Source organism: Mobula birostris, chromosome 9, assembly GCF_030028105.1.
Source record: "Mobula birostris isolate sMobBir1 chromosome 9, sMobBir1.hap1, whole genome shotgun sequence".
NCBI classification, from domain to species: Eukaryota; Metazoa; Chordata; class Chondrichthyes; order Myliobatiformes; family Myliobatidae; genus Mobula; species Mobula birostris.
Window position 1 is genome coordinate 448,555 of NC_092378.1, and position 12,287 is coordinate 460,841.

The 12,287-nt window shown below is 44.2% G+C and overlaps 1 protein-coding gene across 1 annotated transcript in view; it reads left to right on the forward strand.

Moving 5' to 3' along the window:
- cracr2aa (calcium release activated channel regulator 2Aa) overlaps positions 1 to 12,287 on the forward strand; it is a 159,689-nt gene that overhangs the window by 118,762 nt on the left and 28,640 nt on the right. The window contains exon 16 of the mRNA XM_072269306.1: positions 2,912 to 3,013. Coding sequence (XP_072125407.1) covers positions 2,912 to 3,013 — 102 coding nt within the window. The remainder of the gene's footprint in view (positions 1 to 2,911; positions 3,014 to 12,287) is intronic.

Here is a 12,287-nt window from a genome sequence, read left to right on the forward strand (position 1 = left end):
TCCCTACATGGATCACAACATCCGGCTGCTCACCCTCCCTCTTGAAAATACTGCGAACTCGATCCGAGATATCGCGGACCTTCGTACCAGCGATGTAACAGACCATCTGGGATTCTCGATCTCTTCCACAGAAACTCTTATCTGTCCCCCTAACTATCGAATCCCCTATCACTACTGCTCTCCTCTTTTCCCTCCTTCCCTTCTGAGCTGAGGGTCCCATCTCGGTGCCAGAGACGCAACCACTGCAACTTGTCCCTGGCAGGTCGTCCTCATCAACAGTATCCAAAACGAAGTACTTATTATTGGTGGGAATGGCCACAGGGGTACTCTGCTCATTCTGTCTATTCCCCTTCCCTCTCCTGACAGTCACCCAGCTACCTGTCTCCTGACTCTTAGTGGTGACTATCTCCCTGTAACTCCTGTTTATTTCTGCCTCTGCCTCCCGAATGATCCGAAGTTCATCCAGCTCCAGCTCCAGTTCCCTAACTCGGTTTGTCAGGAGCTGCAGCTGGATGCACCTTTCGCAGGTGTAGTCATCAGGGACGATTGTGCTCGCCCTGACTTCCCACGTCCTGCAAACGGAGCACTCAGCTGCCTTAACTGCTGCCTTCATTACCTACTCTTAAGGTAATTAGATTTATTAAAGGAATTTACCCGGCCTTACCTCACTTGGAGTGAAGCTCTTCCTCAGCCTCTGCTCGCTGAAGCCTCAGGAGCCAAAGCCTTCCTACTCTGTCTCCCTCTACTCTGTCGCCCACTACAACGTTGCCCGCTCCATTAATCTGTTCTCTTTTAACTACTCCAGCCGCCTCATGGTCCGACTTACACGTGCTTGCACAGTCGTGCCCCGTTTAATTTGCCACTCTCTTCCCCATTCTCCTAATCTGTCTAAGATCTTCTGTATCCTACCTTTTTTCTCAACACTACCCACCCCTCCACCAATCTTCATATGATCTGCAAACTTGGTAATTGCCTATTCCATCATCTAAATCATTTATATACAGCGTAAAAAGAAGTTGTCCCAATACTGACCCCAGTGGAACACCACTCGTCACTGGCAGCCAACCAGAAAAAGATCCTTTTATTCCTGCTCACTGCTCCTACCAATCAGCCAATGGTCTAAACATGCCAGCAGCTTTCCTGTAATACTATGGGCTCTTAACTTGGTAAGCAGCCTCGTGTGGCACCTTGTCAAAGGCCTTCTGAAAGTCAAAATATGTAACATCAACTGCATCCCCTTTATCTATCCTACTTGTAATCGCCTTAAAGAATTCCAACAGGTTTGTCAGACAGGATTTTCCCTTAAGGAAACCTTGCTGACTTTGTACTATCTTGCCTTGTGTCACCAAGTACTCCATCACCTCCTCCTTAACAATTGACTCCAACATCTTTCCAACCACTGAGGTCAGACTGGCCTATAATTTCCTTTCTGCTGCCTTCCACCTTTCTCAAAGAGTGGAGTGACATTTGCAGTTTTCCAGTCCTCTGGCACTATGCCAGAGTCCAATGATTTTTGAAAGATCATTTCTAATACCACCACAATCTCTACTGCTACCTCTTCAGAACTGTAGGGTGCAGTTCATCTGGTCCCGGTGTCTTATGTGCCCTTAGGTCCTTCAGTTTTTTGAGCACCTTCTCCCTTGTTATAATGACCGCACTCACTTCTCTTCCCTCGCTCACTGCAACATCTGGCACACTTCTAAATAAATACTCATTTATTTCATCAGACCTCTCCTTGTCCCCCATTATTATTTCTTCAGCCTCATTTTCTAGTGGCCCTATATCCACCTTCATCTCTCTTATTTTTTACATATTCGAAAAAATATTTACTATCCACTTTGATATAGTTTGCTAGCTTGCTTTCATATTTCATTTTTTCCCCTCCTAATGATTCTTTCAGTTGCTCTCTGTAGGGTTTTAAAGCTTCCCAGCCCCCTATCTGCCTGCTAATTTTTGCTTTGTTGTTGCCCTCTCTTTTGTTTTTACATTAGCTTTGACATCCCTTGTCAGCCACGGTTGTAGTCTTTTGCCATTTGAGTATATCTTCGTTTTTGGAAAACATGTGTCCTGCACCTTCCTCATTTTACCCAGAAACACACACCTTTGCTGCTCTGCTGTCATCCCTGCCAGCAGCTCCTTCCAATTTACTTTGGCCAACTCCTCTCTCATATCACTGTAACTTCTCTTACTCCACTGAAATACTGCTACATCAGACTTTACTTTCTCACTATCAAATTTCAAGTTGAACTCAGTCATACTGTGATCAATGGCTCTTAAGGGTTCTTTTACCTTAAGCTCCCCAGTCGCCTGCAGTCCATTACATAACACCCATAAATAGGCTCTCTTTATTCCCACTCTTTGCCTCCTGCCAGTCAGTCAATCCCATATTTATGCTAATATATTTCCTGTAACACCACATTAAGCAGACTCGTGTGCGGCACCTTGTCAAAGGCTTTCTGAAAATCCAAGAATCTAACATCCACTTACTCTCCTGTGTCTATTCTGCCTGCTATTTCTTCAAAGAATTCCAATAGATTTGTCTGGCGAGATTTCCCCTTAAGGAAACCGTACTGCCATTGGCTTATTTTATTATGTGCCTCCAGGTACCCCGAAACCTCATCCTTAAATAAGGACTCCAAAGTCATCAAAACTTCTGACATCTGGCTAGTGGCCTATCATTTTGTTTCTTTTGCTTCTGTCCCATCTTATGGAGTGGAGTGACATTTGCCAACCTCTAGTCTTCTGCTACTTCTGTAAAATGCTGGGAAGTGCAGTAGCCTGGGCAGTCTCTGTGTGGAAGTAGTGAAGGTTTTGGTCGTGAGATAATGCCTGGTGTACTAGATACAGTTTAACCCCTGGTCTGGGTTCTATACGTGTGCTATGTATCAAATGTCAATTTTTTTTTTTACAGGAAGAAGCAGGTCCTGAAGTTTTAATCCTTCTCCTGGCCAATAAGACTGATCTGGAAAGTGAACGCCAGGTTTCTACAGAACAAGGGAAGCATGTGGCAATGGTTTGTATTTCAAATAAAACATTTAAAGATAGAGTCATAGAGAAGTATAGCACATTAACAAGCCCTTTGGCCCATTTAGTCCATGCTGAAACTATTTGAACTGCCTACGCTCATTGATCTGCACCGGGACCAAAGCCCCCTATATCCCTACTGTCCACGTACTTATCCATACTTCTCTTAAACGTTGAATTCAAGCTCGCCTGGATCGCTTGTGCTGGCAGCTCATTGCACATTCTCACAAAACTGAGTGAACATGTTTCCCCTCAAGTTCTCCTTAAACTTCTCACCTTTCACCCATAACCTATGACCTCTGGCTGTAGGTTACGGGTGAGACCTCAGTGGAAAAAGGCTGCTTGCATACCCCTCAGAATTTTTTATTTGTTGTTATTCAGTTGTTATGCTGAGTCCAACTCTTTGTGATCTCATGGACCAAAGTGTCCATAGGGTTTTCATGGAAAGATACGGAAGTAGATCGTCAGGCCTTTCTTCTGCGCTAATTGGGACCTGGCTGGGTTTGAACTCAGGACCATCTGCCTTGAAGTCCTGTGTTGATGCCACTACACCACCAGCCGCCCCCATAATTTTGTACATCTCTATCAAATCTCCTCTCAATCTTCTATGTTCTAAAGAATACAATCCTAACCTATAACAAGAGAAAATCTGCAGATGCTGGAAATCCGAGCAACACACACAAAAGGGTGGAGGAACTCAGCAGGCCAGGCAACATCTATGGAAAAAAAGTACAGTCAACATTTTGGGCCGAAACCCTTCGGCAGGATGGAAGTTTGTGGCTAGAGTTCTAACCTATTCAATGTTTCCTTGTAACTCAGGTCCTCCAGACCCAGCAACATCCTTTACATTTTCTCTGCACTCTTTCAACCTTATTTACATCTTTCTTGTAGGTAGGTGACCACTGTTAGGTCTTACCATTCTCTGTGTAAAACTTACCCTGTTGGTCCTACTGAAGTGCAAAATCTCACACTTCTCTACATTATATTCCATCTGCCATTTTTCAGCCCAATTTTCTAGCCAATGCAGGTCGCTCTGCTAGCCATGGTAGCCTTCCTCACTGTCCACTACACCCCCAATTACATTATCACCCAGTCATATGGATGACAAACAACAAAGGACCCAGCACCGATCCCTGTGGCACTCCACCAGTCACAGGTTTTCAGTAAGAGAGACAACTATCTCTCTGACATCAGAGAGGATGGTAATTTGCCTTCCTGGTGCCAGGGTCCAGGATATTTCTGATCGCGTCCAAGATATCCTGAAGTGGGAGGGTGAGGAGCTAGAGGTCGTGGTACATATAGGTACCAATGACATAGGTAGGAAAAGGGAAGAGGTCCTGAAAGGAGAATATAGGGAGTTAGGAAGGGAGTTGAGAAGAAGGACCGCAAAGGTAGTAATCTCAGGATTACTGCCTGTGCCACGTGACAGCGTAGGAATGGAATGAGGTGGAGGATAAATGCATGGCTGAGGGATTGGAGCAGGGGGCAGGGATTCAGGTTTCTGGATCATTGGGACCTCTTTTGGTGCAGATGTGACCTGTACAAAAAGGACAGGTTGCACTTGAATCTTGGCGGGGCGGTTTGCGAAGGCTACTGAGGAGACTATAAACTAGAATGGTTAAGGGGTGGGAATCAAATTGAAGAGACTAGGAGAGAGGAGGTTAGTTCACAAATAGAGAAAGCTAGTAGACTGTGTGAGAGAGGATAGGCAGGGGACAGAGAATCGGAGCACTCAGACCGAAGATGTAGGGGAGAAGGAAGAAAAAGATAAAGTTGTTTGCTCCATTAGGAATAAACAGAGAGTAAGAGGTGGAGAGTTTCTTAAATGCATTTAATTTAATTCTAGGAGCATTGTAGGAAAGGTGGATGAGCTTAGAGCATGGAATGATACCTGGAAGTATGATGTTGCAGGTATTAGTGAAACATGGTTGCAGGAGGGATGTGATTAGCAACTAAATATTCCTGGATTTCATTGCTTCAGGTGTGATAGAACTGGAAAGGCAAGAGGAGGAGGAGTTGCATTGCTTGTCAGAGAAAATATAACAGCGGTGCTTTAGCAGGATAGATTAGAGGACTCGTCTAGGGAGGCTATTTGGGTGGAATGAGGAATGGGAAAGGTGTAGTGACGCTTATAGGGGTGTATTATAGACCACCTAATGGGGAGTGAGAATTGGAGGAGTAAATGTGTAAGGAGATAGTCGATATTTGTAGTAAGCATAAGGTTGTGATTGTGGGAGATTTTAATTTTCCACACATAGACTGGGAAGCCCATACTGTAAAAGGGCTGGATGGTTTGGAGTTTGTAAAATGTGGGCAGGATAGTTTTTTGCAGCAATACATAGAGGTACCTACTAGAGAAGGGGCAGTGTTGGATCTAATGTTAGGGAATGAGATAGAGGAGGTATGTGTTGGGTAGCACTTTGGGTCCAGTGATTACAATGCCATTAGTTTCAATATAATTATGGAGAAGGATTGGACTGGACCCAGGGTTGAGATTTTTGATTGGAGAAAGGCCAACTTTGAGGAGATGTGAAAGGATTTAGAAGGAGTGGATTGGGACAATTTATTTTATGGGAAGTATGTAATAGAGAAATGGAGTTCATTTAGCTGAAATTTTGAGGGTACAGGATCTTTATGTTCCTGTTAGGTTGAAAGGAAAGGTTAAAAGTTTGAGAGAGCCATGGTTTTCAAGGAATATTGGAAACTTGGTTCGGAAAAAGAGAGGGATCTACAATAAATACAGGCAGCTTGGAGTAAATGAGGTGCTCGACTAATATAAAGAATGTAAAAAGAATCTTAGGAAGTGTGTCCGACAGAGTGATCAGCAGCACTGGGTCTCCACAGGGGACTGTCTTGTCTCCCTTTCTCTTCACCATTTACACCTCGGACTTCAACTACTGCACAGAGTCTTGTCATCTTCAGAAGTTTTCTGATGACTCTGCCATAGTTGGATGCATCAGCAAGGGAGATGAGGCTGAGCACAGGGCTACAGTAGGAAACCTTGTCACATGGTGTGAGCAGAATTATCTGCAGCTTAATGTGAAAAAGACTAAGGAGCTAGTGGTAGACCTGAGGAGAGCTAAGGTACCGGTGATACCTGTTTCCATTCAGGGGGTCAGTGTGGACATGGTGGAGGATTACAAATACCTGGGGATATGAATTGACAATAACCTGGACTGGTCTAAGAACACTGAGGCTGTCTACAAGAAGGGTCAGAGCCGTCTCTATTTCCTGAGGAGACTGAAGTCGTTTAACATCTGCCGGACGATGCTGAGGATGTTCTACGAGTCTGTGGTGGCCAGTGCTATCACGTTTGCTGTTGTGTGCTGGGACAGCAGGCTGAGGGTAGCAGACACCAACAGAATCAACAAACTCATTCGTAAGGCGAGTGATGTTGTAGGGATGGAACTGGACTCTCTCATGGTGGTGTCTGAAAAGAGGATGCTGTCTAAGTTGCATGCCATCTTGGTCAATGTCTCCCATCCACTACATAATGTACTGGGTGGGCACAGGAGTACATTCAGCCAGAGACTCATTCTACCGAGATGCAGCACAGAGTGTCATAGGAAGTCATTCCTGCCTGTGGCCATCAAACTTTACAATTCCTCCCTTGGAGGGTCAGACACCCTGAGCCGATAGGCTGGTCCTGGACTGATTTCATAATTTACTGGCATAAATTTACATATTACTATTTAACTATTTATGGTTCTATTACTATTTATTATTTATGGTGCAACTGTAACGAAAACCATTTTCCCCCGGGATCAATAAAGTATGACTATGACTAAGAAAGAAATTAGAAAAGCTAAAAGAAGATATGAGGCTGCTTTGGCAAGTAAGGTGAAAATAAATCCAAAGGGTTTCTGCAGTTATATTAATAGCAAAAGGATAGTGAGGGATAAAATTGGTCCCTTAGAGAATCAGAGTGGACAGCTATGTGTGGAGCCAAAAGAGATGGGGGAGATTTTGAACAATTTCTTTTCTTCGGTATTCATTAAGGAGAAGGATATTGAATTGTGTAAGGTAAGGGAAGCAAGAAGGGTAGTTATGGAAAGTATGATGATTAAAGAAGAGGAAGTACTGGCGCTTTTAAGGAATATAAAAGTGGATAAATCTCTGGGTCCGGACAAGAGGGAAGTTAGTGAGAAAATAGCAGGGGCTCTGACAGAAATATTTCAAATGTCATTAGAAACGGGGATGGTGCCGGAGGATTGGTGTATTGCTCATGTGGTTCCATTGTTTAAAAAGGGTTCTAAGAGTAAACCTAGCAATCTTCGGCCTGTGAGTTTGACGTCAGTGGTGGGTAAATTGATGGAAAGTATTCTTAGAGATGGTATATATAATTATCTGGATAGACAGGGTCTGATTAGGAACAGTCAACATGGATTTGTGTGTGGAAGGTCATGTTTGACAAATCTTATTGAAATTTTTGAAGAGGTTACTAGGAAAGTTGACAAGGTTAAAGGAGTGGATGTTGTCTATATGGACTTCAGTAAGGCCTTTGATAAGGTTCCACATGGAAGGTTGGTTCGGAAGGTTCAATCGTTAGGTATTAATACTGAAGTAGTAAAATGGATTCAGCAGTGGCTGGATGGGAGATGCCAGAGAGTGGTGGTGGATAACTGTTTGTCAGATTGGAGAATGGTGACTAGTGGTGTGCCTCAGGGATCTGTACTGGGTCCAATGTTAATTGTCATATACATTAATGATCTTGAAGATGGGTGGTAAATTGGATGAGTAAGTATGCAGATGATACTAAGATAGGTGGAGCTGTGGATGATGAAGCAGGTTTTCAAAGCTTGCAGAGGTATTTAGGCCAGTTAGAAGAGTGGGCTGAAAGATGGCAGATGGAGTTTAATGCTGATAAATGTGAGGTGCTACATTTTGGTAGGACTAATCAAAATAGGACATATGTGGTAAATGGTAGGTCATTGAAGAATGCAGTAGAACAGATGGATCTAGGAATAATGGTGCATAGTTCCCTGAAGGTGGAATCTCATGTGGATAGGGTAGTGAAGAAAGCTTTTGGTTTGCTGGCCTTTATTAATCAGAGCATTGAGTATAGGAGTTGGGATGTAACGTTGAAATTGTATAAGGCATTGGTAAGGCCAAATTTGGCGTATTGTGCACAGTTCTGGTCACCGAATTATAGGAAAGATGTCAATAAAATTGAGAAAGTACAGAGGAGATTTACTAGAATGTTGCCTGGGTTTCATCTCCTGAGTTACAGAGAAAGGTTGAACAAGTTGGGTCTTTATTCTTTGGAACGTAGAAGGTTGAGGGGGGACTTGAAAGAGGTATTTAAAATTATGAGGGGGATAGATAGAGTTGACATGGATAGGGTTTTTTCATTGAGAGTGGGGGAGATTCAGACAAGAGGACATGAGTTGAGAGTTAAAGGTCAAAAGTTTAGGGGTAACATGAGGGGGAACTTCTTTACTCAGAGAGTGGTAGCTGTGTGGAACGAGCTTCCAGCAGAAGTGGTTGAGGCAGGTTTGACGTTGTCGTTTAAAGTTAAATTGGACAGCTATATGGACAGGAAAGGAATGGAGGGTTATTGGCTGAGTGCAGGTTAGTGGGACTAGGTGAGAGTAAGAGTTCGGCACGGACTGGAAGGGCTGAGATGACCTGTTTCCATGCTGTAATTGTTATATGGCTATATCGTTATCTACTACCACTCTCTCATTTCTCCCACAAAGCCCATGTCTAATCCACTTGACTATCTCATCTTGAATGCCAAACGACTGAACCTTCTTGACCAACGTCCCATGCAGGACCTTGTCAAATGCCTTACTGACGTCCATGAGTCCATGTAGACAGTATTCACTGCCTTACTTTCATCAACTTTCCTAGTAACTTCCTCGAAAAACTCTATAAGACCATAAGATATAGGAGCAGAATTAGGCCATTTGGCCCATTGAGTCTGCTCCACCATTCCATCGTGGCTGATACAATTTTCTTCTCAGCCCCAATCTCCTGCCTTCTCCCTGTATCCCTTCATGCCCCGACCAATCAAGAATAAGATTGGTTAGACATGACCTGCCATGCACAAAACCATAAAACCATAACAACAGGAATTCTGCAGATGCTGGAAATTCAAGCAACACACATCAAAGTTGCTGGTGAACACAGCAGGCCAGGCAGCATCTCTAGGAAGAGGTACAGTCGACATTTCAGGCTGAGACCCTTCGTCAGGACTAACTGAAGGAAGAGTGAGTAAAGGATTTGAAAGTTGGAGGGGGAGGGGGAGATCCAAAATGATAGGAGAAGACAGGAGGGGGAGGGATGGAGCCAAGAGCTGGACAGGTGATAGGCAAAAGGGATACGAGAGGATCATGGGACAGGAGGTCCGGGAAGAAAGACAAGGGGGGTGGGGGACCCAGAGGATGGGCAAGGGGTATATTCAGAGGGACAGAGGGAGAAAAAGGAGAGTGAGAGAAAGAATGTGTATATAAAAATAAGTAACAGATGGGGTACGAGGGGGAGGTGGGGCATTAGCGGAAGTTAGAGAAGTCGATGTTCATGCCATCAGGTTGGAGGCTCTGGGTCAGACTTACTGGCCTATAATTTTCTGGTTTCTGTTTTGACCCTTTTTTAAACAGCAGAACAAAGGACTGGTTATCATTCAGTCCTGTGGTACTTCTCCTGTCGCTGAAGATGTTTTAAATACCTCTGCCAGGGCCCTAGCAATTTCTGCACTTGCCTCTCTTGGGGTCTGAGGGAACATCTTGTCAGCCCCTGGTGAATTATCCACCCTCATTGCCTCAGGGTAGCAAACACCTCCTTCTTGGTAATCTGTACGGGGACTATGAAGTTGATGCTGCTTTGCCTCACTTCTGTCTATTCTGTGTTCATCTCCTGAGTAGATACAGATGCAAAGAATGCATTTAAGATCTCCACATCTGTTTTTACTCTACGCATGGATTACCATTCCGGTTTTCCAGATTACCAATCTTGTCCCTTGCAATCCCTTTTGTCTTTACATATCTCTAAAATCCCTTCGGATTCTCCTTCATCTTGTCTGCTAGAGTAACTTTGCGCCTTCTTTTAGCCTTCCTGATTTTTTTCTTAAATGTTCTCTTGCAGTTCTTGTACTCCACATACACATCATTTGTTCTTCCTTGCCTTACCAGCTATGCACCTCTTTGTACCCCTAACCAGGGCCTCAATATCTCTTGAAGACCAATATCGTTAGATTCTGGACTAGTTCCTGAGGATTGGAGGGTGGCTAATGTAACTCCACTTTTTTAAAAAAGGAGGGAGAGAGAAACCGGGGAATTATAGACCAGTTAGCCTAACATCGGTGGTGGGGAAACTGCTGGAGTCAGTTATCAAGGATGTGATAACAGCACATTTGGAAAGTGGTGAAATGATCGGACAAAGTCAGCATGGATTTGTGAAAGGAAAATCATGTCTGACGAATCTCATAGAATTTTTTGAGGATGTAACTAGTAAAGTGGATAGGGGAGAACCAGAGGATGTGGTATATTTGGATTTTCAGAAGGCTTTTGACAAGGTCCCACACAGGAGATTAGTGTGCAAACTTAAAGCACACGGTATTGGGGTTAAGGTATTGGTGTGGGTGGAGAGTTGGTTAGCAGACAGGAAGCAAAGAGTGGGAATAAACGGGACCTTTTCAGAATGGCAGGCGGTGACTAGTGGGGTACCGCAAGGCTCAGTGCTGGGACCCCAGTTGTTTACAATATATATAAATGACTTGGATGAGGGAATTAAATGCAGCATCTCCAAGTTTGCGGATGACACAAAGCTGGGTGGCAGTGTTAGCTGTGAGGAGGATGCTAAGAGGATGCAGGGTGACTTGGATAGGTTGGGTGAGTGGGCAAATTCATGGCAGATGCAATTTAATGTGGATAAATGTGAAGTTATCCACTTTGGTGGCAAAAATAGGAAAACAGATTATTATCTGAATGGTGGCCGATTAGGAAAAGGGGAGGTGCAACGTGACCTGGGTGTCATTATACACCAGTCATTGAAAGTGGGCATGCAGGTACAGCAGGCGGTGAAAAAGGCGAATGGTATGCTGGCATTTATAGCGAGAGGATTTGAGTACAGGAGCAGGGAGGTACTACTGCAGTTGTACAAGGCCTTGATGAGACCGCACCTGGAGTATTGTGTGCAGTTTTGGTCCCCTAATCTGAGGAAAGACATCCTTGCCATAGAGGGAGTACAGAGAAGGTTCACCAGATTGATTCCTGGGATGGCAGGACTTTCATATGAAGAAAGAATGGATGAACTGGGCTTGTACTCGTTGGAATTTAGAAGATTGAGGGGGGATCTGATTGAAACGTATAAGGCCAGATGCAGGAAGATTGTTCCCGATGTTGGGGAAGTCCAGAACGAGGGGTCACAGTTTGAGGATAGAGGGGAAGCCTTTTAGGACTGAGATTAGGAAAAACTTCTTCACACAGAGAGTGGTGAATCTGTGGAATTTTCTGCCACAGGAAACAGTTGAGGCCAGTTCATTGGCTATATTTAAGAGGGAGTTAGATATGGCCCTTGTGGCTACGGGGGTCAGGGGGTATGGAGGGAAGGCTGGGGCGGTGTTCTGAGTTGGATGATCAGCCATGATCATAATAAATGGCGGTGCAGGCTCGAAGGGCCGAATGGCCTACTCCTGCACCTATTTTCTATGTTTCTATGTTTCTATTCCCTACACGTGTTACCTTTACCCTTTATTCTGATAAACCTTTTGCACTAAGGAGGTTCCAGTCAATATTTGGAAAGTTGAAGTCACTCATGACAACAACCCTGTTATTTTTGCAGCTTTCCAAAATCTGTCTCCTGTTCTGCTCTCAGTGGCTCTGTTATTGGGGCGGGGGGGTGGATCTGTAGAATACAAACGATATAGTTTCTGATTCTACCCACACAGTGTCCACCCTTTCTGCAGCTGTGATACTGATAAGTAATGTCCCTTCTCCACCTCCTTTCCTCCCTCTCTGTCCCTATTGAAACATCTAAACCTCGGAACATTCATCAGCCATTCTTACCCTTCTGATATCCAAGTCACCATAATGGCCACAAAGTCATGCACTGATTCGTTCCTCAAGATGGCGCCACGTACGGTGGCCGTGTTGTGAGCTTCATTCCAAATCTACAGTATACTACTAATTTCTACAAGTTTCTTAGCATTTTCTGTTCAAGTAGCTGATAGTCACATCAGAAATGATAGACTGACCCTTCTGAACATCAGAAAGATGGTATTTACCCACTATGTGCCACCTTTCCAACACTGGGAACCCCTG